The sequence below is a fragment of the Rhipicephalus sanguineus genome, unplaced genomic scaffold (assembly GCF_013339695.2).
Source record: "Rhipicephalus sanguineus isolate Rsan-2018 unplaced genomic scaffold, BIME_Rsan_1.4 Seq320, whole genome shotgun sequence".
In the NCBI taxonomy this organism is placed as follows: Eukaryota; Metazoa; Arthropoda; class Arachnida; order Ixodida; family Ixodidae; genus Rhipicephalus; species Rhipicephalus sanguineus.
The window spans coordinates 56,136-83,460 of NW_023615010.1; the positions used below are offsets into that span (position 1 = coordinate 56,136).

Sequence of the window (27,325 nt, forward strand, 5' to 3'; positions counted from 1 at the left end):
AGCCTGGGTTTGCCAGTGTCCGTTCTTGGAAAGAGTAACGATGTCTTAGCGCGTGAAATTATGGAAGCATACTATATTAGAAAGAAAAAAGAATGCTGTGTTAGTGACACATCTGTTGCTCTGCGGGGGGTGAATTTAGTTTCATCGATTCATTTTCGATTAGTTAATCTTGTTATCACGGTTTTTGGCGAGCTTGTGAGGCGATGTGCACGCTGTGGTTATATGACGCTGATGTTCGGGAATAAAGTTAGTTGCGAGTGACGCCCTTTCTGTCCGGTCCTTACTTTTTCCTTGATGGTATGCGTCTTTTTGGTTTTTCAGTAAGCATGTACCAACTAGCCCAACAAAAAGTTCTATCTAGAACATGTACCCAAGTTATTATTCAGTGGTCGCTCATCGGTGCACTGGAAGGCGAAATCCATCTTCTTCTTGTCAGTTGCCCTGAACTCGCCCCAAATAAGCTGGCTAAGCTAAAGACTCGTGTATTTGTGTTCTTTTGTGCATTTGCCGAGTAGGCATAAAACTGTAATATGTTATTGCCTAAGGGGCTCAAAAAAGAAAAGGAAAAAAAAAAGACAGATTCCAGCAGGATCTCTGTGAGCAAGAAGATGCGGACCAAGTCAAGGTTAAACAAAGAGACGTTTCAAGACCCGTACGGGTTCTTCGATCACACTAAGGCCACAAGTCACTCACTACGGCTCTTGCCTGCTTAGTGTGATCAAACAACCAGTACCGGATTATCCCGAAACGTCTCTGTTTCTTGGTCAGGGACCGCATCTTCTTACTCATGTTACCTGACCAGACGAACTTTGGTCAAACTCCTTGTTGTATTCAGCATGTGCGTTATCATCTAGACAGCCCTAGGCATGCGCAGATGCACGCGCACGCGCCTTATCATGTCAGCTGACATCTGTGTATATTAACCATCACGGACTAAGAATAAACAGAGTTGTTTGAGGTACTGGGTCGGTGTAGTTACTTCGTGATCCCCCTCCGACGTAGTTCGGCAGGGCATGGCGGTGGATACCACAGTTGGCGACGAGTGGTGAAGTGACCGAAAGCTGAAGCAATGAGCCTGCACCAACCGCCCGAGTTCCTGCCGACGCCCGGGAAGCCTACCCTTCCGTGGACGCAGTGGCACCGCCTTTTCAAGAATTATCTCTGGCATCGGGGGCGACGTGCACTCATCTGCTCGCCGTAAAGCTTTGCTGTTGCACTGCTTGGGGGTGGAAGGCCAGCGATGTACTACGCATTACCGCATACACGGGAAAAGAAGAAAGTGGCCTGAGCGACGAGTACGATGCAGCTGTGACTACGTTGGACGCCTACTTTACTGCTAAAACGAACATTGTCGTGGAACGGCACCGATTCGGACAGCGCACCCAACTGCCTGGGGAGACCGCAACAGCATTCGTCACGGCACTGCGCGAGTTGGCATTGACCTGCAACTTCGGGGAGCAAACTGACGACTTCATTCGTGACCAGCTTGTAGCGAAAACGAGCAACCATGTTCTTCGGAACGCCTACTTCTGGAAGGAACTTCGCTTACGCTTGAACGTGTGCTGACTATCTCGAACAACATTGAAGAAGCAACGAATACTCACTTGAGCTACAGTCATCAGCTGCGAGCATCAAAAGGTGGATAAACATCAGATGCCAGCCCGTACAGAAGCACGAATGCTGTCATCGCAGCGCAAAGCGTGTTTTCGTTGCGGGTCTTCACAGCATCTCGCAGATTCCAAACATGCAAGGCGCAGGATAAAACATGCAGCAAATGCGGCAAACGGGGACATTTCCAGCGTGTATGTCGGAGCGGCATGCCAGACGAGCGGGCACTTGCTGTCCGAGAGGTCGATACCTGCAATATATCCGCAGACCTCAACGTGTTGCTTCTCGCCGGCGGCAGAAAAAAGCAGCAATACATGTGGACCCCTCGTTCAGGACGTCCCCGTACGTCTCCTCGTGGACACAGGCCTGCTGTCTCGATTCTGTCGGCCGTCACGTTTCAAGGTTGGAATGCCCTCCGGTGCAGCCGACCTCAGCGGCACTGTACGATTTTTCTCGCCGCAGAATAAGCATTGAGGGGTGTTTCATGGCGCCAGTCTTCTTCCAAGGTCGGCACCCCGAGATACTTTTCTATGTCGTCAAAGGCGGTACGGACATCCTCGCATCGACGCTATCGAAGCCTGCGGCTGCACATCAATGGTATGTCACTTCAATGCACTAACATTGCGCAAACGCCGCAAGGGTTTGATCCTGAACTTTTCTGCGAATTTTCAACCTTGTTCGATGGAAAGTTAGGGCTAGCAGCAAATTTCATTCATAAGGTCAAGATAAGACAAGGGGTCACGCCTGTCGCTGCTAAGTTACGCCGTTTGCCATTTTCAGTGCGAGACGCGTGCGTGAAGAGCTGCAGCGCCTTGAGCAGAATGATGTGATAGAAAAGGTAGATGCCTCAGAATGGGTATCACCAATCGTAGTAGTGGCAAAGAAAAATGGCAAGACAAGGATTTGCGTCAACCTACGCGAACTGAACAAAGCGGTTGTCATTGACAAATTTCCATTGCCTCACACGAAAGAACTGCTGCACACAAACTTCACGGTGCAAAGTATTTTTCAAGATCGATTAGCAGCCGCATACCACCAAGTCGTGCTGAGTCCTGAAGTAGAGAATTGACTACCTTCATAACCGATAGTGGATTGTACCGATTCAACGTGTCTGCTTTGGCCTTGCATCGGCACCGTCTGCTTTTCAGAAAATGATGGTCACTATCCTGAAGAAGTGCAAAAATACTTTGTGCTACATAGATGACGTGATTGTGTTTGGTAGCACACCTGAGGAGCATTTCAAGAACCTGAAGCAAGTGTTGCACTTGATTGCAAAGTCTGGATTGAAGCTGAATGACAAATGCATTTTCAATGTTCAAGAAATAGAATTCCTTGGGCACTGATAAGTCACCAGGGTATACGGCCGCTACAAAGCAACATTGACGCCATCAAGGCTGCACCAGCACCAACGGATATCAGTACACTGCGCTCATTCTTAGGAATGGTTGGCTATTACGCAAAGTTCGTACCTGACTATGCGGTGCTTGTTGAGCCTCTTTGCGAGCTCTTACGTAGAATTCCACGTTCACTTGGAATCCTACCAGACAAGCTTGTTTCGAGCAGCTGAAAATACCTTGTCCACAAGATGTTTACAGCTTTTTGACCTGTGGGTGACATTATCGTTACCACAGACGCCCATCCATCGGGCTAGGAGCAGTGTTGCAACAGACGAGAAATGATGAGCTAGTAACGATTTTATTTGCTTCTCGCAAGCTACTTCACAGGAACAGAAACTACTCCGTTGGGGAACTGGAAGCCCTTGCATGCTGTGGGCATGCGAACACTGGAGAGTCTACCTTTAAGGCCGTCCATTCACTCTGCGCACCGACCACCAGGCTCGACTACACTCCTAAGTACAAGGGGAGTAGGTCGTCGTCCGTTCCGAATAGCAAAGTGGCGCAAGACTACTGGCATACAACTTCACAATTGAATTCCAAAAGGGTGACAAGAATACAGTTGCTGACGCTCTTTCATGGATGCCTCTCCCAGTTCAAGTGGAGGAGGAAGAGACTGGGGAGACCGTTTGTGTGGTCTCGCCATGCGGTTTACCCATGGGGAGTTTGTCACTGAAACAATGCAAGACCAGCTGCTGCAACAGGTCATGAAGTGGGAGACTTCGACATGGCCTGCAGTGAAGACGTTGCCTGCGATGCAGTTCCATTCTACAGGGTGCGGACTGAGCTCTCAGTCGTTGGAGACCTCCTACTTCGTGGAGACAAGTTCGTTGCACCTTCATCTCTCGTAGGACGGCTACTTGACGCAGCCCACGAGTCTCACCCAGGAATAACAAGGACAAAACAGCGACTACGTGAGCAATACTGGTGTCCTGCTATGTGCAAACAAGTAGAACAGTTGATTGCATCTTGTGGTGTATGCCAATCAGTTGACAAGTCTGCAAAACCAGTGACACCACCATTGCAGCCAGTTGCATTTCCGTCGGCACCATGGCAGAAGCTAGGAATTGATATTGTGGGTCCTTTTGCGAACGTGTCTGCAGATTGTCGTTTCGCGATTACGGCCGTTGATTACTTCAGCAAGTGGCCAGAGGTTTGCTATGCTGCAAGAGTGACTGCTACAACAGTTATTTCCTTCCTACAAAGAATTTTAGCAGGGAAGGATACCCAGACGAGAGTGAGTGACCATGGTCCTCAGTTTACAGCCTGCGAGTTCGACAGCTTTCTCAAGGAACGCAGCATCACCCATACGTATTTGGCAGTCTACCACTCGCAAGCGAACGGCCAGGTGGAAAGATTTAACTGGGTGCTCAAAGAGTATGTTCAGGTCTGCACGCGTGAACGTCGGTCTCTCAAGGAAGCCATCATCGAATATCTAGGAGTTTACCGTTTCACGCCGCATGCCACTACAGGAGTGAAGCCTTCCGTTCTCCTGCATGGCCGTCATCCCAGAACTAAACTGCATCTAGTAGGAGCGCCAGGTAAACAGTTTTTTCAAGACCCACATGCAGCAATGGAGGCCGTCCGCAGCAGGGTAAAGCAAAAGCAACAAGCAAGTAAGACCTACACCGACCGTCGACGAGCTGCAAAGCATTCTCCGTTAACAACAGGTCAACCGGTACGAATCAGGCTGCCAGATCATGTGCCTAAGGGTGCTGTGAGTTACTCAAGCCCGTTCACAATCATTGACCAATGTGGCCAAGACACTTACAAACTAAGTGATGGTCGCACCTGGAATCGGAATCGGCTGGTACCCTGCCCTCGACCTGCTACTCCTGTAGAATCTTCCTGTTGTGACTCGCCAAACGATTCCAATGATGCACCCCAGCCGTCAAATTTTGGGGCCTCAGTTTCAAGGGACCTTCCAGAACTGAGGCAGTCGACGAGGCTAAGAAGACCACCGTCGTGGTTAAAAGACTATGAACGACATTGAGTGCTATGTAGTGCAGGCTTGTGGTGCATGAGAATGTCAACTCCGTCTGCAACACACCTGTCCTTTTCCGTGTCGGGGGCTAAGTTCGAAACCTGTCTCACCAGTGACAGAAGATCTGGCTTCTTCATCAGGGGTTCCACGGCGAATTTGGGTCCCAAGTCCAGAACCCGGGAAACACTTTCTGGAAGACGCACATCGCCGATGACTTGAACCGTGGTCGTGGGGCCTGGCCCTTTCTTGGTCAGTAACCCTCTGAGATGTGGCAGTAAACACTGCCACAGAAAATCCATCGTCCGTTGTCAGGGAACATCTGTTCCTCAGCCTTCACTCGGTCCTCGACACTGTGGGTGCCACCAATATGTGGACTCGATACATCAGTATCGTGAACCGGACGACGGATTTTCTGTGGCAGTGCTTACTGCCACATCTCAGAGGGTTACTGACCAAGAAAGGGCCAGGCCCCACGACCACGGTTCAAGTCATCGACGATGTGCGTCTTCCAGAAAGTGTTTCCCGGGTTCTGGACTTGGGACCCAAACTCGCCGTGGAACCCCAGATGAAGAAGCCAGATCTTCTGTCATTGGTGAGACAGGTTTCGAACTTAGCCCCGACACGGAAAAGGACAGGTGTGTTGCAGACGGAGTTGACATTCTCATGCACCACAAGCCTGCGAATAGTAAGTTTAGTGTCAAAGAAAGTATCGCCCACCTTAAAGAGAATACGCTGTCATTACTCGTAGCTGACAAACAGGGATCTTTCGTGTGTTGACAAAGCAAGAGTTTGAATCAAAAATGTCTGCTGCCATGGGTTCGCTTTTCTTAAAGAAAGATAGCACTTCTCTTGAAAAGGTGAAAAGGGCAGCTTGCAAACTGTGCCAAGATATGAAGTTAGACAAACTGCATCGAAGCATCACAAAAGCAAAAAAGCTTTCGTTGGATGTCTTTTTCAGCATAAAAACCCACAAACCTGAAATGCCGCTCAGGGTAATAGTATCAGAAAGGGGCACCTGGCAAAAAGTTGTGGCCCACTTTTTGCAAGAAAGGCTAGCCATTTTAAATGTTGACGATCCTTTCCTGGTAAAAAACTCGACAGAAGTCATTGACTTCTTAAAAACTAACTTGGACAAAGGGTACCTAGCCTGCTCAATTGACGTTAAAGACTTGTATTATGCGCTACCGCAGGATGCCCTACTTCTTTGTATTGAGCAATATACAGTAGACTCCTGTTAAACGAAAGCTGAAGGGACCATGAAAATATGTTTCATTTAACAGGAGTTTCGTTTACTGAAAGATGAAAAGGGGTGCAGAATTCAAGCACAAAACCAATCATGTTAGAGGCAGTTGTTCCATTTAAGCAGCAATTTCATTTAAGAGAGTTTCGTTTATTGAGAGTCTACTGTATTGACAAACATGGTGTCGTGGCATTCCAAAACACTACCGGGATGACAGCTAGTGGGTTCCTAGAACTGCTAAGCACATATCTAAAATGATCCTTTGTGTCTCTAAAAGATGTTACGTATATCCAGAAAAACGGTGTATGTATAGGGTCATGCCTAGCACCTTTGTTGAGCGACCTGTTTTTAGCACAGTGCGACAGACTGCTCCAAGCGCGCAATGACAATTCAGAAGTATGCAGAATTTTTCGATATGTACTAGATGATTATTTGTTGTTTTTAGACCCTGAAAACGGTTCTTTTGATGAAAATGTCACAGAAGCTGTGGGGTTGTTCAGTGAATGCCTACGGCATCTTGATGTCACTATAGAATGCCCACGAGATGACCGGCTAAGATTCCTAGACCTTGAATTGCACTTCATGGCGTCACAGTTTGTTGCTCCTACGCCCCGCGAGGTAGTAAGGCCATACTACCCTTCAATTCAGCTCACTCCAAGCTGGTAAAAAGAAGCATTGCCGGTTTGTGCCTTAAGAATGCACTGACAAAATCCTGTGCCCACACTGTGTCATCCAGTTTCACCAAACAAGTCGAGCGCTTAGAATGTGCAGGCTACTCTCGCGATGTATTAAGGTCCGTGGCGAAAAAACTTTAAAAACTATCAAGAATTCTAGTCGTTCTACTGCAATATCCGGTGAGGCAACGCAAGTGCGAGAAAAAGTCGCAGTAATCCCGTACCTGCATCAATTTCATTAATACTTCTTCTTGGGCGAGTTGGTTCATATTGTAGATTAAGGGGGTAACAGCGCGAACACACACCCTCTCTTGTGGGTGTGTGTTCGCGCTGTTACCCCCTTAATCTACCTGCATCAAATTAGCCACAACATAAAGGGGTTGGCAAGCGAGCTGGTGTAAACGTGTTTTTCAGCCCCCCGCCAAGTTTCTTACAATGTGCCGTCAGGTGAATTCTGAAGCAAGACCTCGAAAAATGTGCACCACCAAGCATAAAGATAGGTTCGCCCGTGTGAAGATAGCGTCGTGTATTGTATTCCGCTATCTTGTCACAGTGAATATGTCGGGCAGACCGGAAGGTGCCTTAATGAACGTCGTAAGGAACACCGGTACAATGTAGACAGGGCTTTCAGTGGGCATTTAGGAATTCATTGTCGGGATTGTGGATGCCGGCCTCTTTTCGATCACACACGTGTGCCCGCGAGAAACAAAAATAGGATAGCGCGCGGAATCATAGAAGCCCAGGAAATTTTGAAACGTGGTGAAAAGTGTATCAGTGTTGTGTCGCTGCTCTTTCGAGCAAGGAAAGTGAATTTTTATCTCAAAACATGTGAGATCGATAATGGGTTGCTGTTCCTTTGACTGATTTTGTATACTCGTCTGCTCTGTCCTTCCTTTTTTTCCTGTAAAAATGCGCATATATATTGCCGTGGCAGGAAAATAAAAAGCCAGTTGTAAGTTCAGCGCTGTGTGTGTCTCGTCTTTGCTCGTCCTCGTTGTATGCGCTGTGAAACCTTTGGACTGATGTGTCGTCGTGATGCTCTAGTCTACACTGTACTCTAGGCGATCAGCACTTGATAAGCGATGCCAGTGGCAACAGCCGACTGCGTAGCCCACATACTTACAAAACCGTGCCACACAGTTTGTCTGCCTTGCTGAATAACACGTCCGGTGACAGCACAGCACGATTTACCTAGCAACGGATGATAACAGCCGGTACATGTTCGCACTTTGCGAAAAACCTGCAGTGCAGGAGCATTGACGATCGGAGATCACAGGCTTAGTAAAAACTAGCGGTGCGAATAGCAAAATTTTGGGTGCGAAGCGAATTCGAATATTGAAGTGTGAGTGCGAATCGAATATTTTTCGAATATTTTCTCTAAATTCCTAGAATATTTTGGAATACTTCAAAGCGAAATTGCAGAAAAAGTTAGAGAGGATTCCTAAGCATATTCTTATGAGAAAGCAATATGAAAGTGCTTCTTTTCGCTAGGTTGATGAAATGCTGGCGAGGTGGTGTTTCATAGTTGTCTTATCAAGAATGAGGCAATGTAGAGGCCGAATTGTATTTACGTACATGATTTGATGCAACCAAAGTGTTGCCGACAACACTTTACACGTGATAGGCAAAGATGCCATTTCCTCAGCCTCTCCTCCTGTTTCAACTTCTGTGGAAGCCCAACTGATGTGGCGGACAAGGGTGTGCTCCCTTCAAGTCCGGAGTTCCAAATCTGCCTCGTAGACGTCGATATACAAGAAAATCTGAAACTTTGGATGCTAAAAAGCTTCGGCTTCCGATTTTTTCGGATTTCCTGCCCAAACTTCAGGTCCAAATCAGCATTAATTGAGCCCCACCTCTGCCACATCTTTCATCTCCATGTTGGAACCAGCGTTTTCTTGAGTTAGTACATTTGCGACCGTAGCAGAGCTTGAAAGGCAGCTTTGCCGCAATGCCGTAGTGTCATGAGGTGAAGCATATTGAAAATCTGGGACCACTTCCAATCAGACGTTGACTGTGTCTTGGCAAAGTTCGACCGTAGCGGAGCTTGAAAGGCAGCTTTGCCGCACTACGGGAGTGTGATGAGGTGAAGCTTATTGAAAATCTAGGGACCACTTTCAATCTGATGTTGACTGTGTCAACATCAGATTGCTAAGCTCGACCGTAACGGAGCTTGAAAGGCAGCTTTGCTGCACTGCGGGGTGTGATGAGGTGAAGCATATTAAATCTAGGGGCCACTTTCAATCGGACGTTGTGTCTCGTCTGTTGAAAGGCAGCTTTGCGCAATACGGGGTTGTGATGAGGTGAAGCACATTGAAAATCTAGGGACCACTTTCAATGGACGTTGACTGTGTCTTGGCAAAATCGACCGTAACGGAGCTTGAAAGGCAGCTTTGCCGCAATATGAGAGTGTAATGAGGTGAAGCATATTGAAAATTGAAGGGGTCACTTTCAATCGGACGTTGACTGTAGGTCGATTCCACGAAAGATCGAAAAGGGTGTATATTTGATGTTTACGATTTTCCTGATAATTTTGTATGTGTGCACATATGACTGCACACCGCAGAATCGCAGTTCGTTTTCAAATAAAAATTTTTTCAGCACAGGAAAATTCGAAAGTGTCGCGGTTGACGACGACCATTTTACGAAGGGTGCGTTTTCGTAACTTCGGAAACCATGTGGCAGTAACTCAAGCTATATATTACAAAATCTTCTTTTTAGCGGAAGTAGAAGTAAAGAGGAAATAGCTCTTATCATATCATAGAATTCTTAGCAATTAGTATTTTTAAAATTCACGAAAAACGCTGCGTTTTGAAAATCAGTCAAATTTGGGACGCTATGGCTACTTCTGTGAACATCTTAGCTTGATCATATTTGCAGTATGAATAGGCCTTTATGTGAATAATGAACCTCTGCATTTGTATTTCTCTAATAATTTTCAAAGTAGTAAATTTTCATGCTCGAAACACCAAAAAGAGAAAAGTGCTCCTCGATTCAACATTTTGGGGGACTTTGAATAAAATGAGATTGGGGTTTTTTATTATAGATTTTGAATGAGGAGCACTGTTTTCTTTTTGGTGTTTCGAGAATGAATTTATATTCGAAAAAGTATTAGAGAAAACAAAGCAGAGGGGGGGTTGCATATTCACATAAAGGCATATTCTACTGCAAATATGAAAAAGCTAAGATGTTCACAGAAGTAGCCATAGCGTCCCAAATTTGACTAATTTTCAAAAACGCAGCGTTTTTCGTGAATTTTTAAAAAAATAATTTGCTCAGAATTCTATGAAACGATAAGAGCTATTTCCTCTTTACTTCTACTTCCGCTAAAAAGAAAGATTTGTAATATAGCTTGAGTAGCTGCCAGCATGGTTCCGAAGTTACGAAAACGCACCCTTCGTAAAATGGTCGTCGTCAACCGGCCACTTGTCGAATTTTCCTGTGTTGAAAAAATTTTTATTTGAAAACGAACTGCGATTTCGTGCTGTGCAGTCATATGTGCACAACATACAAAATTATCAGGAAAATCGGAAACATCAAATATACACCCTTTTTCGATCTTTCGTGGAATCGACCTGTATTTGTTTTTGGGAAGTTAGAATAGTTCGAATAGTAAAATTCTAGTGCGAATCGAATCGAGTAGCAAACACTATTCGAAAAATATTCGAAATTTCGAATATTCACACCTAGTGTGAATATTCGCAGCCGCACTGGGATTTGTTGTGCGTCCGGACGTTCACACGAACTGTGCAACAACATTTATTTCATCGTCAACCTTACCCTTCACGACAAGCAAAATGAGGTACTCGGTTGCAAGGACACTCTCGCCCTCGACAACACCACGTTTTTACATCGCAAATTAGAAAATGCAGTACAACAACGCAACAATCCGCACATCATAGTGAGAAACCAGAGAAACATCGATCTTCTCGCGGCTACCATGTTTGCCACTATTACCGCTGTTACCTTTCGCAGCACCCCTGGATTTAAGGTGGTTGCGATATGTCATTAATTAATAAATGTATATTAACTAACTCGTCAAACACTTTTGTTTAATATTTCTGTAGGTTTAACGCATTATAAAGTAATAATCTGTCCATTCGAGTTGTTTTAAGTTTATTTTAATGAGGTGACGTCACTTCCGTGCGGTGCAGGAGCTAGTTCTGTGTGGGATCGGCTAGTGCACAGCGCGGCGCAGGAGACGCTGCCTTTTCTTTTAGATAGATTTACCAGCACAAAAAAGACGGAACATTTAGGAAGGGCACACACACACAGCGCTGATGTGGTGTGTCATCGCTGTGTGTGTGTCCTTCCTAAATGTTCCGTCTTTTTTGCGCTGGTAAATCTATCGTAATCATGAACCAACTCGCCCAAGCAGCCGTTTTAGCAAAGTTAATCCTTTTCTTTCCTGCAGTTGCTGCCCTTGGCTTTTCTCAGCTCCTGTTTTGCTATGCATCGCGTTCACTGGTGTGGCACTTCAATGTCTGCCAGCCACTCTGGATCAGAGGAAAGGGCAGCCAGGCTTCGTTCAACATACAGCATCTCCCCACCGACACAAAAGAGACAGTGCACCTGTAGTACTTTTATGTGTGACATTCAAAGGGGTATTTGCACTCCCTGATGCAAAAAGAATAATTTCCTGAACACCTGAGTGTAATATCACTGGGCTCGACTGTATAAGCGCATTTGGAAGGCTCAATGCCTGCCATCTTTGATGCAGGGGCAACTCCAAGTACCACTACTATGGCATCCGGGTGAAGCCCAACTCGCCACTCAACCAGATCTCGGAGGAAGTGACCACCACTGCTCTGCGGCAGCAGTCAGCGACACAGGCGAAAAGGTGAGCTCTGACATGTCAAGACTTCACTGATTGCAGCACCTTATCAAGGCATGGTAACAAAAGACATGGTAACATATTGTCACGTGGTCGTGACGTCGATGAAGACAGCAGTCAGCACGTCCGAGATGAAACTGTTTACCGTATTTACTCGCATAATTTGCGCACTTTTTTTCGCGAATTTGGAGCTCCAAAAAGGGGGTGCGCAAATTGCGCGGAGATTTCACGAGCACATCTGAAATAACGCACAATATATAGTCCTAACGCGCGCGATATACCGTATAAACGCGTGTAAGGGCCGCACCCCGTTTTTTTTTTTTTTTTTGAAGTGCCGCATCCCGTCTTTTTCTTTTAAGTGCATATTCTAAAAAAAAAAAATCCGCGCAAGGGCCGCATCCACACTTTCCTCAACCAATACGTATTCAAAATGCGCGCGCGCGTAAGCTTCTAGATGTACTCGATAGATGGCGCAAGGAAATGCAACCATCATCATCGTCACCAGAGAGTATATATATATATTTTTTTAATTTTATTCGTGTTAAGATGTTCGTGAAGTGGGCTAAAAATTTTAACTTTTCTATTAGTATTCATAGACCCGCCAACTAAAATTTAAAGCATGATTTTATCTTTAGCTTCTCACATCTCTATACAAACGCGCTATCGGCGCTATCCATATCGGCATTAGCATCACCAACTTTGCAATGGCGTTTGCGTTCGGTTTGTGCAGTTACAGTGGCTAGAATGGGGAAGTGTGATGAGCGCGCCCGCTCGGTCGTGCCGCTTTGCAGGGAACAAGATAGATGGCGCTGCGGCCCGTATTCACGTCGCGCGCTCGAAGCAGAAGCGTTGCCAAGGCTGCGTATCGCCGCATTTCGTTATTCCACTTCGCGTTTTTTTTCCGCTAGTGTGGCTACACACTTTGCATATTGTAGCTCGTTGTCGCTCATTGATATGTAAAGCTACGACGACGTGAACAGATCGCAGAAGCCTGCACGGATGCGGAATACCCTCAGCTAAACGCGATCAACAGGATGTTGGATTCTTGCGATTACAATAGTTTAGTTCGCCCTTGGATTTATTAAACAACTCTTAATGAAAAAAAGAGTGTGGACACTTCATTGAATTATTGTTTATTGTAATACACTTTATTGTATACTTGTCCAAACACAACAGAAAAACACACAGATGCACAGGTTAGAAAGCAGTCATGTGGCCTGAATGTTTATGTCAGACGGCTAAGCTTCAGATGTTTTTTTTCCTCTCATGGGTAGATGCACGTTCCTTGTTAAGCGACTTCGTGTAAAAGTGGAGGCGCGTTATGAAAAAAAAAAACTTTATTATCTGATTGGTTAGGCTCTCGCCTAACCAACCAGATGATAAAGCAGCCGAGGGCTCTTCATTCGCATTATCATGCATTCAATTAACCAATCTGTGTTGTACTTCATTCCCTTTGCCGACTTACGTCGTGCACCCTGAAAACACTGCATGATGGCAAGCTTTTGTTTGGGTGTGAGATCTTTTAGTCGGCTTTCAAGGACGTTTTTTCGAGCTCCTCACTTTGCTGTTTCAGTTTCTGCATAGTATCTTAATACCGCGAAAGCTTGGCTCTTAATCTTTTAAGAGCTTGTGTTCGTGCCCTCCTCCTTAATGATATACGAACAGCTCGAGTCAGGCTGCGTTGTTTCCGCGCAGATCTTTCATTAAGGACGCCTTTCCTGAGATGCTTGCACGAAACGCATTGTTTTTTTTCTCTGTGCAGTTCCCTGGCATTTTGAACTGGATATTACGTTACCAGTGACCGCGTATCTCTTGTTGCCGATGGCAAACGGAAATTCTTCAAGAGTTCCAGCCCCTGAGCACACACTTAGAGCGTCTACCTGCCCTAACGCAGGGTCGTCGCACGCATCGTGCAGTATATCTGCACTCCTTTCACAAACACTTGCTTCACCACGGTTTCTTCTTGTGTGAAAACAGCCAACTTCCTGGCGAACAGGATGCTTTTGTCTTTTCCGGGTTCACACATGCTGTAACCAACAATTAGAGGAGATACACAGAAGTGTGTTTCCCCCACGAGGGCGACGGTATAGGCGAGATTGTCAAACGGCATTCACGAATTGCTGTACATGTCAACACTGTCGATTGTATTCTCAGCACTTACTGATGAGACAGCTTCTTGTGCACGTTTCTTCCTCGGTGGGGCATACTGCTAAGTCCTTCTAGGCATAGGTGTGCGCAGATACCCCATCAGGGGGGGGGGGGGACGAAGGTTCATCGCAGCCCCCCCCCCACCCTACTAAGTCAATGTATGGGGTAGATTTTGCGGCTCCCCTCTTTCTTAGGTGACTAGAACGGTCAATGTACGGGGCACATATTGCGCCCCCCTCTTAGGTAATTATGGGGGGCGGCCGCGCCCCCCCCCCTGCTCTCCCCCTGTGCGCACGCCTATGCTTCTCGGGCGCTTTCTCTCCGGTGGTCAACTGAGTTGGCACTGCGGCCGGAAGCAGCACAGGCCTGGTTCTGTCAATTCGGATGAGCTCACCATTCACAGTGCGTTCAAAGTATCTAGAAATGAACCTGCCGTCGAAGTGGAGTCCGTACACTGCACAATTTTATTCCAGTTGTTGTCGGCGCGAGGAACAGCGCGTTGCCACTGTGCGAGCAAGGCTGGGTCCTTCGGTACACTAAACAATGACAGTTTAGTCTTATTAGACGTAAAGCCTGCCGTACACCCAGGCACAACACAGTGACTCTGCCTCCCCAGCATGGCTACAAAGGACGGGGGGCGAACATTGCGCGCAGATCCGTAAAATTAACCACACGCACATGTCATCCAATAAAGAGAAACAGCAGGCTTTTCGGCACGGCGGAGCTTCAGCGACGTGAATGCGGGAGCGAGCGCCCCCACGCGGTTCCCTCTCCTCAGTCTTCAGCGCCTCCCATAGTAACCGCTCGCCGGTCGTCACACTTCCCCATTCTAGCCACTGTAGTGCAGTTCAGCCAGCCATTTGCTGTCGTTTTCTGCACTGTTTGATGACCTTCGTGCTAGCTTCTTTTCTACACGGCGTTCACGTTTTGGCAAGATGGGCAAGTACCTGAATAACTACACTGCTGGCTATAAGTTCAAAGTGATCGAGTATGCTCTCGAGCATGGGAAACGTGCCGCCGGCAGAAAATTCGACGTTGACGAGAAGTGTGTTCGACGTTGGTGTGCTCAAAAAGAAGCCTTGCGAAACACCAACAGCACTAAGCGCGCTTTCCGAGGAGAGCAGTGCAAGTTTCCCAATTTGGAAGAAGACTTGCTCGCTATGTGACTGAAGTGCGGAATGATGGTCTTGCACTCACAATGGACATGCTGCGCGTCAAGGGATTAGCCTTGGCGATTGTACTTGGGTGGATCCTATCTGCGTGGAGCTCGGTGTCGACGGACATTGTGTCCCGAAGTTTTAAAGTCGCCGGGATATCTAACAGCTTGGATGGCACGGAAGATGACTGCCTGTGGGGTGACGGCGCTTCGCAGCACACCATCTCATCTCGGACTCCAAGTCTGAGGACTCGCCGAGTGACGACGATTGAGCACGTATGTCACAAGAAATGTCGTATACTGCAATAAATGCTCTTCGTTCGCTAACTGGTGCGTTTTTACTTTAAAAAAAAGAAAATGTCGCGTGTATGGGCGCACCCTGAAAATTGGCCCTCATTTCTTGAAAAAAAAGTGCGGCCCTTACACGCGTTTATACGGTAATACATTAAAGAAGAAAATAAATTATAGCGCAAACGAAGGGTTTTTAACAGAATTAGCACGTACTTTAACCAGCCAGATTCGGTCATGCACGGTCTAGTCAGAATCACTGGTTGAGAAGTCCGACTGAGAATCATCGCCGCGGCCGCTGTCACCGCCCTCCCAAAGCGCGTCGTCCTTGGTTCCGTCGAGTGCGTTGAGGCGTCTTCTTGAAGCTCTTCGCGACAATGCTGGGAGTAACGAGGTGCCACGGCACGGCGATACCGGTGGGCCTAAGCTCTCGCACATATTTGAAAAGGTGTTCTTCAACGGCAGGAAACTTTCCATGCTTCGGTCGATCCTCAGAACGGTCTCCTTCCCGGTCTTGTATTAAAAAGCGAACCCTTCTGCGGCACGGTTCCCGTTTCCTTAGGCAAATTCTATAACAGTGAGCTTGAATTTTGCCGAATAGTTATTGTAGCCCAGCGCAAGAGAACAGTGAAAACGCAACTGGCTGATCGCGAAACCTAAACTTCCGAAATCAACGAAGGCTGCGTCGCAGCACGGATGCAGAGGAGGAGGCGAGGAGGGTCAGCGAGGGGAAATGTTGGCGCGACTGGCCCTCGCACGCCTCCGATGCAGAAAGTAGTCCGTGCCGTGTCGCGTGCATGCATTCTCACGGCGGGAGAACGCTAGAACAGTTCCGACCCGTGAACAGGTTTGGGTGTTCGGGTACGGTTGGTACGGTCTCGGCGGTTTCCGGAGAGTAGAACGAAGTAATCGGAAGAAGGGGCTTCGCACTGGCGGCCTGTCTTGTGTATGACTGCGCTCGCCTGCTCGGTGAGGGCCGCGGGGACGCGGCGACGCGGCCGTTCAAAGTTTCCCCGTGCGCGCGGGCCAGCGAGCTGGCTCGAGCGGGGCGGGGAGCGCAAAATATGCGAGTAAATATTTTTTTTTTTAGCAAAGCTGGCTAAATATTAGGGGTGCGCAAATTATGCGGGTAAATACGGTATTTGGCCGAACTTGTGGCCGGGAAACTGAAAGTCAAACTACAGCAATACACTGATAGCGTCGAACAGAGCATCGACCATCGTTCAACTGACGAGCGGTCAAGTGCGTCGGCTTTTATACAGGTGCTATCGAACTTTCCAGCGATATTGCTGGTGGTGGCGTTATCTCTCGATAAAGCTGGAACATTCGCGTGCGGCGCGAAATCTTAACAAAATGATCTACTACAATCGAGAAGCTTCTCGAACACTGCTTCGCAGACAGCCTCGAGCGTTGATAACCGTCCTTGCTGTGTCCTTGTCCTCTCACTCGTCTGTTGCCTGTTTTTTGCGCTGAACTACGTTATAATATAAACAAGAAGTGGGCGTGGCATTGCCCCCCCTCTGAAAAAGCATCGTCCCGATGCTTGTGAAAGGTCAAAGAAGAGAGAGAAGAAAAAACATGGCTGATCCCTCTGTCATAGGAATTGGTATAACACGAAAGTAAAACGTAACTTCACAGACGTATAGTTGAGCGTTTGTTGTGCTTTGTTTCGCCCCGAGGGCGAAGGAATGAATGCTATAGCAACAAGTTGTAATGTCACACGAAGAACGGCAAGCAGCTCGAAACTTGCGACGCGCTGCTCAAGCAGAAAGGACGCGCGGAACGAACATAACACACGATGAGCGCAAACTAACAACTGTCACAGCTCGACAGTTAAACCGCGCTGGTCAAATACAAAGGAGGACGCACGAAACGAACGCACAAGTACACACAGTATGAGCGCGAACTGTCACAGTTGTAACTTATTTCTGTGTGAGCAGCGCGCTCCTTTCACAAAAGCGGCCGCTGCAGTGAGCGAAGTGCACCTTCGTGCTCTCTGTAGCTTCCAACGCAAACTTGGGGTGAGAGCGCAAGACGTACAAGATAAGCGCGCGCGCAGGAGCTACCACGCCCTGTAGAGGCACACGCTCATCTCAACGCGTGAGTTTTAAGGCGAGATCTTCGAGCCCTTCACGCCCTCTTGCTAGTGATAACGAAAACACGCTGATGTATCCCAATCTCTGAGTACCACTGCCGGCAAATGGTGTATTAAATAGCACGCCGCTAGTATAACTAAGAACGTGCCGTCTGTGGCGGAGTCGTTTCGCGCTGTGCGCTGGGGATCGAGGGGGCGTAAGTTCGACTTCCGGTGACAGAACTTTTTCTTCTAGTTTTTATTTGCCATATGTTAGTCTTCACATTTTACAACGTCATATCCGTGACGGAAATGCGTCAGTGGAGCCGTGGTGGACCCCGGCATAAAACACTTTCGTGTTAAAAAGAAACAAGTGCATACATAAATAAATTACAATAATAAAGGTAAAAGTAGAGTCCCCAGGTTCGCTAACGTGCAAAAAAACGGCTTAAGGCGCACGACGTGAACGACTTCAGGTCGTGCGCGGCATCGCTGGGAGTTCGTAATGCCGTCCGGGATGACCTCGTAGTCAAGAGCGCCGAGACGTCGAAGAACCTTGTATGGTCCGAAGTATCGCCGAAGGAGTTTTTCGCTAAGCCCACGTCGGCGTATCGGCGTCCAGACCCAGACATGGTCACCGGGCTGGTATTCCACAAAGCGTCGTCGAAGATTGTAGCGACGGCTGTCGGTGTGCTGCTGGGTCTTGATGCGCAGGGGGCGAGCTGTAGAGCTTCCTCGGCACGTTGTAAGTAAGCGGCGGTGTCGAGGTTTTCTTCGTCGGTGACGTTCGGTAGCATGGCGTCGAGCGTCGTCGCCGGGCTCCTTCCGTAGACAACTTGTATGGCGTCATCTGCGTCGTTTCTTAGACGGCCGTGTTGTAAGCGAAGGTCACGTACGGAAGGACGGCGTCCCACGTCTTGTGCTCAACGTCTACGTACGTGGCCAGCATGTCGGCGATGGTCTTATTTAGACGCTCGGTGAGGCCATTGGTCTGCGGGTGGTAGGCGGTGGTGCGGCGGTGGCTCGTCTCGCTGTATATTAAGATCGCCCGAGTTAGGTCCGCAGTAAAGGTGGTACCTCTGTCTGTGATGAGGACCTCTTGGGCGCCATGACGCAAGACAATGTTCTCTACGAAGAACTTGGCTACCTCGGCGGCACTGCCTTTGGGCAAGGCCTTTGTCTCGGCGTAGCGGGTGAGGTAGTCAGTTGCTATGACGATCCACTTGTTGTCGGAAGTCGACGTCGGGAACGGCCCCAGTAGGTCCATCCCGATTTGCTGGAACGGCCGGTGAGGTGGTTCTATTGGCTGCAGAAGTCCCGCGGGCCTCGTCGGCGGTGCCTTCTGTCGCTGGCAATCTCAGCAAGTTAACGTAGTGGGCGACGTCGGCAGCAAGGCGTGGCCAGTAGTATTTTTCTTGTATTCTGGCGAGCGTGCGGGAAACACCGAGGTGCCCAGCCGTCGGGTCGTCGTGTAGGGCCTGGAGGACCTCTGGTCGCAATGATGAGGGCACGACAAGAAGGTAGTCGGTTCGAAGTGCCGAAAAGTTCTTCTTCATGAGAACGCCGTTCCATAAGAAAAACAACGACAGTGCTCGCTTGAATACCTTCGGAACAATGGCAGTCTTGCACTCGAGGTACTCCATGAGGCCCCCCAGTTCCGCGTTGGCTCGTTGCCTTTCGGCGAAGTCGTCGGCACTTATAGTTCCGACGAACCAGTCGTCGTCGTCCTGTTGCGGCGGCGCGTCGACGGGGGCTCGGGACAGGCAGTCGGCGTCAGAGTGTTTTCGTCCGGACTTGTACACGACGGTAATGTCAAATTCTTGAAGCCTCAGACTCCATCGTGCGAGACGACCTGAAGGGTCCTTCAAGTTGGCTAGCCAACATAAGGCGTGATGGTCACTGACAACTTTGAAGGGCCTGCCATAGAGGTAGGGGCGAAACTTTGACGTAGCCCAGATGATGGCAGGGCATTCCTTTTCTGTTGTGGTATAGTTGGCTTCTGCATTAGATAGTGACCGGCTAGCATAACTGATAACCCTTTCAAGCACGTCAGTCTTTTGCACAAGGATGGCACCGAGTCCTACGCTGCTTGCGTCGGTGTGTATTTCCGTATCGGCGCAATCGTCGAAATGCGCAAGTATGGGTGGCGTCTGCAGGCGTTGTTTAAGTTCTTGAAATGCTTGCACTTGCGCCGTTTCCCACCTGAATTCCACGTTAGCCTTCGTGACAAGCATCAGTGGTTCGGCGATCCGTGAAAAGTTTTGACGAAGCGTCTGTACACCAGTGATGCTACCGCTGCGCCAATTGCGCCAGACTGCGCCAAAGTGCCCTGGCTGCTACAACCTGCTACATTTTCTCAAAATTTTGCGATTCTGCGCCAAGCCTGCGCCAAAGGGGTGTACTCCGACTTTCAGAAATGAAACTAACTACATGAGGTTCCCCCATTGAGAGCGACATCGCGCTGTACGCGGACGTACGCGGACGTTCTCCATGAGAGTGATGAAAATGGAGACAAAATATCAATATGGTGTTGTCAAGCGGACGAAGGAACTGCGTTTTGTGTTTTTTTTTTGTAATCAAAGCAGCAGTCAAGCGACATGCAGCCATGAAACGGCACATTGATGCTACCAGTCGTCATTGAGACGCTTCAGGTGGGCTGCAGCGGCCGAAAACTATCCAGCCGACTTTGGAATTCGGCAGTCCATGGAACGTCTTGCAGTGTGACCGCGTGACAAAGAAACTCTGTTTGTGCTTGGCATGATTCTCAAGGGCATCCCATACTCGTGCGCCGACACAGCAACTGCCTTGTTTCCCAAGTTATTTGGAGATTCCGAAACAGCGAAGCAGTTTAGTTGTAAGAGGTTCAAGGCATCCTACATAGTTAGTGATGGCTCGGGCCGTATTTCAAGAAACTTGTGCTTGACGAGCTGAACAAGCCGGATGTGGTTTTTTCTGTTAGCATTGACGAGACCCCTCTTCCTGAACAGAGGTGCCAACAACTTGATGTTGTAGTTAGGCATTTCTCCAACAAAATGCAGCGAGTTGTGGAACACCTAGTCTTTCCGGCTGGGCTCCGCGACTTCAGAAATTTTGGCTAATGAGTGCGGAGAGCAATGATGGACCTGCCGCAGAAAAATGTCATTTGCTCTTCTACGGATGGCCCTAATGCAGTGAAAAGCTTCAGAAAAAAGATGCAGGAAAAATACCCTGACATCATAGATGTAGGAGAGTGCTGCTTGCACAAAGTGCACAACTCATTTGCCCGCGGCTTGAGTGCCATTGGCTCGGATGTCGACGCTGCTGTGGTCGATGTTTATTACTTTTTTTTAAGAATTCTTCGGCTCAGAATGAATTGTTGAAGGCAGAGCGCCTGCTCCAAAAGCTAGTTTTGCTGCTCCAAAACGCAGTTTTGCCTGCTCCAAAAGCTGCTCCAAAGTGGCCTAAGCCAGTAGCATCACTGATTCTGAAATGGCCCTTACCTCGGACCATTTTTTAACCGTGAGGTTAAAAATTGGTCGAGGTAAGGTAAAAAATGGTCCGGCGTGAGGAGCCCCTTCGTGCTCCTCGTCTCAAGGAGGAGGTTCCTGAAGGAGCCAGAGAAGCTGCCTTCACCCTTCCTCGAAAAGGCCGCTTCAGTAAGGTAAGGCGACCACCAAATGCATAAACCAGTGTTCAACAAGTATGGGTTGCAGAGTATGAAATGCTAAGTAAACATTCGCTTTCAAGCAAGAATAAAGAATATTTTTTCTGCATAGAATTTTGCAATATATGTGCACAGCCTTTTGCATTTATTTGCTTTCACCTGTTGCAGCAGGTAACAAGAGCAGCAGGCAAACGTAGCCTAAACGACGACTGCGAGAAGATGCATGCACCATGAAGCATAGGATGGGTCTTGCTGTGCGCAGATTGTGGTTGCACACCACGCTTTGACCGAGCAAGAATTCTAAAAAGAACCAATGCACCAGAGAGATTTTGAGGCCCACGTGACTCGCACGCGCAATGACGCATCCGGGCTTCCGTAGATGCTCGTGCTCAGAAAGAATCTTGATCATTGAATATCTCCAAGTGTTTCTTCATGTAATTTTTGTTCTGTTTACGGAGGATATTCCGCTACAGTGAAATAAAACTCGTTAGTCAGCACGTGGTCTTGTCGCTCCTTTCTATGTTAGCGCTGTTTTTCTGAAGTTCTCTATATCGGTTCAGGTAACAAGAGGATAGTCTAGCAACATTGGAGCTCAGTGCTTTCATTGATGCATTTCAATGGCCTGTTATGTGGGAATGAGTATTAAAGATTCTTTAAAGCGTGTAGGACATTCGAGATTGATTTTCAAAACCAGGCAGTGTTAAGTATTGTATTTGTTTATAGCAAATGTTTACTGATTTAAATGTTCTTAGGATGGCAATGGCTACAAAACTGCAAATTGATTGATCTGATGTGTTCTGAAATAGCATATTTGCTGCTACAAAGTTGCTCGGAGATATTCGTTTTCTGCACCCATCCCTGCTCGAAAGCATTGGATGCTTCCACCCCTGCATAAAGAGTACCTGAAGATCTTTGTGTATAGAATATCACTGTTTTTGTTGCTGATCTGCAAAACATAATCTTGAAAGAATAATTTACCAGTCTAAAGCAATTTTGTTACTCTTGAGCTCCAATTTGCTCCTTAAAGAATCCTAACGACTGCAGTCAGTCAGCGGTGATTTTCAATTTTCGATTTATGACACATCTTTCTTATAATGTCTAGCAAAGTCTTTTCTTTGGCTAGTTGGTTCATGATTTCTGAAGGAAAAAATCGTAGCGCGAAATGACGCAAGGACAGACCGGTGCACAGGTAGCGCCATTCCCGTGTACTTGTTGGTCCTTGTGTCGTCTTGTGCTACAATTTTTCCTCAAGAATTTTTTCATGTGTACTTCTGTAGACCGTCTTTGATGATTGGTTTTATTATATCTGATTTTCAACGTATTTGAGAACATATTTCTGTATACAAAACTGCACGAACACAGGACGAAAGAAGGTGATACGAGGGCGGGCGCTGTCACCTTCCTTTGTCCTGTGTTCACGCTGTTTTACACTTTTGAGTCATGTACAACTAGCCCGCCTATCGCCGCTTCTCCAGTTTATGTTTCTGTGTTCTCACCCTACTGCAGTAGAATCCTAACACGTGGAAATAACGTAAATTGAATCTCTACTTAAACAGAACTCTCTCTGATCTGGTTGGTTGTGTATTTATCCGCTGCACCATTTTACATCTTTCTGTGTAGACAACATATGCGTTAACCCCTTAAGTGCTTTATTTTTTTGAAAATTTCCCAACCAAAACTGCCTATTTTTTTTATTGCTGATTTCGAATCTTATTGTACTAAAAAGCAGCTTGTCGATGTTGAAAAAATATTTGTGCCACATACTTAGTCAAATCAAAACACGGAAGAACGCAAGGGGGCCTGTTGCAGCTCCTGCACCAAAAGCGAGTTTCCTTTCTCAATGTTTTCCCGTTTTCTCCTCGCTTCCGAGAGCGAAGCGAAGCACATTTGAAGAAACTGCTGAATATATTCCATAAGGTCATCTGGCAATGACAAGTTGAAAGTCTTGCCTGGAATGGCCAAGAATGGAAAGCGAGGAGGCTTCACAGGAGGATTGTCCGCATCAAGCAGGATCCACTGGCGAGCACTCGCGATGTTCGCTTCCGAGCTGTTTTCATAATCACCGGAGGAGATGCTCAATTCACCACCTTCGCTGTCTTCACTTCCGGACCCAAGATAAACATCTGTATCCGAATGATCATCACTCGAAGAAGATGACGAAAACGAGAAGCCTCTTTTCGTGTTGACGAGCCAGTGCATGGGTGGCCGCCACCGCAAGCCATCTTTTCATACAAAAACCGCGCTCTTTCCGCAGGAGAAAAATAAATTGCCAAGTAAATGCTGCCATCTGGTGGATTACACGCAATCTAAGCTGTAGAAGAGCGCCTCTTGTCCTGAACGCTAGAGGGGAGTACCTATTCCGCTAGGACGAGCTCTGCTCGTCCAAAGCAGTTTGGGGACAGTTTGGGCAGGACGAGCTCTGCTCGTCCAAAGCAGTTAAGGGGTTAAATGGAGCACGTTTTCCTTGTCTCTTCAGGTTCTGCTGTGATAAGTAAGCCGTTATTTATTTTAGTGAGCCCTGTGTGCACCTGAAGGCATCAAGTCTGCCAGAACGAGACCATCGCTATGAATGAAGGAAGAAGATGACTTTTAAGGGCTCTTTTTTCTTTGTTAGACATAATATTAATGAAATACCAAGGAAAGTATAGAGGATGTTATTTGTGGTAATTGGTCAGCTGCCAGCTCGTAAAATGATCACGTGCTACGTGACGCCAACAGGCAGGAAAAGAGTGTTCCACACTCGCCGTCATGGCTGCGATTGGCACTGACTAACACTCCTATACTTGAATGCGATATATACCCCATAAAGTGGACGGGAGGATGACCACCGCCGTAGCTCAGCGGTAGAGCATTGGACGCGTTATTCGAAGGTCGCAGGTTCGGTCCCTGCCAGCGGCAAGTTATCTTTCGTCCACTTTCTTCACATTTATATCCTAATTACTACAAATAACATCCCCTTTACTTTCCTTGGCATTATTGTCTGTTAGTCTCATTATTACTCAGTAAGTCATGAGAGATATACAGTGGCCCATTTATAACGAACCCACTTGCTGTGAAATAGAAGTTATAACGAAGTGACCTTGATTTCCTGTCCCAATTCCCATATTTTCAATGCCTTTTAAGTCCACTTTTAACGAAGTAAAAAAGTGCGACTCAGCGGATATAGCGAAGTTTTTTTTTGTCGAGAACAACAAAAAAACCCATCAAACCACCTTTTGAGCTTTCGCGTGAATCAACTAGGCCAAAAAACCGCCAATTCTTGGCTCACGGCAGCCGCTTCGCCTCACTCGGCTCCCTGCGAAAGCTTCAGCAAGGGTGAGACAGCTGCGCGTATTGCGCATTTTTGATACGATTCCGTTTTCCTGCGCCAAGCTGCTCCAAAAGCATAAAAATTGCAAAAATTGCGCCGAAACGGCCCCACAATCAAGAATTTCAAGCCCGCGACACTTTCAGCGTGGGAAAACGTAACTTTAGAAGCAGCGCCAGGGATACGTTCGCAGAACACGTTAACGCGCCCAAGCGTGTCCTTCTACGCGCCTTTGTAATAGAGGCTTCCATAGTGCTGTGATAATCGCCTCTGAGCGGTTGTAAATATGTGTAGTGTCCGAGCGGTAACGACGTAGTGTCCGAGGGGTAAGGTTTCTCGGCGCTCGCGACGCATTTTTGAAGGCGGTCCCTCACGAGGTGGCAGCGAACGGTGGCGCAGCGCGCTTTTGTTATCACCTATTAAAAGCGTGCGGTACACTTGTACGCTACGCCACCCGCGCAGCCGAGCAGATAGCTGAAGGCGCTTTATTTAGGCAGTTTTCGAATAGCGTACGCTAAGTTAGCGTTTGCGGCCCGCTATTTCCTTCACTTAATGGGAGCCCGCAAGCGGTTAGCGTACGACGCATGCGCAGTTGTGCGAAAAGCCAACGCAAAGCTTTGCGTACGCTAATCGAAAGCTTCCTGGGGTTCGGCCTTCAGGGAGGGCAAATATAGAGTCACTGTATATGCTACCTTTAGGTAGCAGAGTAGCGCATAGGTCCGGCTAGCAACCACAGCTATGCGGTGAAGTCGCACTCCATTTTTGCAGGCGACATGCCCACCGCGTCGCCGATAAACATGTCTGGCGTGTCGATGGCGGGCGATAAACATTGGCTGTCGATGACTATACTCTGTTCCAGAAGTTCCGTGCAGCAGAGCCAAGGCTACACGACCCTCGAGCGCAGGTTGTTGCGAAGCGAGATGTAGTGCCCCATATACGTAGCCCGTTGTTTGTCCTCATGACTTTTGCAAGCGGTCTCGTCGGAGGATTTTCACTTGAAGGCTTCTCTGCGTGTGTGTAGCTGTGATTTGTATGACGACTTTGTCGCATTTTCTGTATAAAACAATTTTTGTGGCTCCATGATACTGAAGAAAGAGTTCTTGCTGTACGTGTTGTAACATGCAAATGACGAAAGAAATAACGCTGTTGTGGCTCGTATGTGTTATGTTTTTACTTAAAGTACGAAGGAATGGTACGACACTGTCTAAACTTTTATGAGTAGTCCGCACAGCCCGAGCGTCCACAGCGCCGCGGAGGACCCAGTCTTGGTTGTGATTAGTCCGCGGTGGCAGATTTGGTCACTCCTTAGTCAAAATGGCGGCGCCTGGTTCACCTGTGCGATATCGCTCCGGATCAGCTTTTACACCACAAGGGAGCGAAGCAGTTGGCTCTAAATGTGTTCGGGACAGTGCGTAAGGCATGCGTATACGAAATCTGATGAAGCGTGGTGCTTTCATATTCAATTTGGCTAGTGCGGCGCTTTCCACCGAAACATGAGCCACTGAACCCTATCCCTCAAATGTCTACGTGCAAGTATCTCGAAGACGCGCGCTTTTACGGTGCCGAGGAGAATATTTAACCGCTTCACAATACAGCTCATCTCACTGCGCAGTTGCACAGTGTCCCGAGACGCTTGCCGCTTTCGCTGCAGCGATCGCCGCTAGCAGACGACAGGGCGCGGAAGGATACACTTAGATGTGCTCGCCCTCTGATTGGTTGAGAGAAGGCCTGTAGCTTCCACAGTGCTGCACGGAAATTCTGGAACAGAGTATAGGTGTTAATTGAGTGAGCTACAGCGGCGGCGTCGAGAAATACAAAAATTGGCCGAGCGTCAGCTTCTCCGCAATGCATGGTTGCTAGCGGCGTTTGGAAAACAGATGCGCAACTTGCTACCTAAAGGTAGCATATACAGTAACTCAGGCAATATTAATCGCAGCGCCCTCCTTCCGATTAAGTCAAAGTATGGGCGGTATCGACTTTGCCCCCCCCCCTCGTGCGCACGCCTATGGGGGGTGGTCATACTGGCGCGTTCGCCGGTGGCCATACCGCTTTGTTCTTTCCTGATGTTACGCGCGAAGGCGTCGCCGCGATGCGTGCTAGTCGGAACATTCATTGACCGTTCAAAGACGTACTGCTATGTGACTAACAATTCTTGTGCAATCAGTTTTATTGCGATAGCAATTATATGGACAGTCTCGAGGGGTTCTTGCCGTCGCCGTCATGTCCTTCCGGTATGAAGTCCAAATTGATAAGATCCCCCGCGAATTGTATGTCTACAGCGGGTAAAAGCACGCGAGCGGAGGCGACGTACGCGGCCGAAGCAAACGAGCCGGCCATGCCGTCGCTCGGAGGCTGCATGCGAAACATCACCCCGCTCGGAAGGCCTGCCGTCGAAGCAGACAGGAAACGCCCCGCCCGTTTTTAACAAGCCTTAAAAGACACGAAGACGCGAGGGGGGGGGGGGGGGGAGTGTCGCGCGAGGAGCAACTTTGAACTTTGCGCGGTCGCGATCACTGGCACGCGCGCGGCTCGTATCGCTTCTACGTGCGGCGCTCTCAAAGCGAAGGGACTATGTGGAGAACATGGCTCCCTGGAGCGGCCGTATTTCTTACACATCGTTTTATAGTTACGCGAGATCGGATACAAAACAGTTAGCTGCCAGCTATTCGTGTAAGGCTTAAACTACAACAACTACAATTTGTTGCTATCGCATTCATTGCTTCGCCCTTGCGGTGAAACTGTGATTTTTTATTATTTGAGAAGTGGTGATTTTTTCTTTTCTTATTTTCAAATGTAAAGGAACCTACTTGGAAAAACTTTTATCTATTCATATGGTTACCAGGGTTATAAATTGCGTGGTTTGTAAAAAGGTAGTGTAGTTCATACGTGGCAATAATCTGTTAAAAAAAGCTTTCTCCAAAGGCTCTTTGAATGTATGTGTATTCTAAGCGATTAAAATATGTGCTTGTTCCTCAAGT

The 27,325-nt window shown here is 47.8% G+C and overlaps 1 protein-coding gene across 1 annotated transcript in view; it reads left to right on the plus strand.

Moving 5' to 3' along the window:
* LOC119377023 (transcription factor RFX3-like) overlaps positions 1-27,325 on the plus strand; it is a 258,351-nt gene that overhangs the window by 45,504 nt on the left and 185,522 nt on the right. Inside the window, 1 exon segment of the mRNA XM_037646658.1 lies at positions 11,618-11,737. Coding sequence (XP_037502586.1) covers positions 11,618-11,737 — 120 coding nt within the window.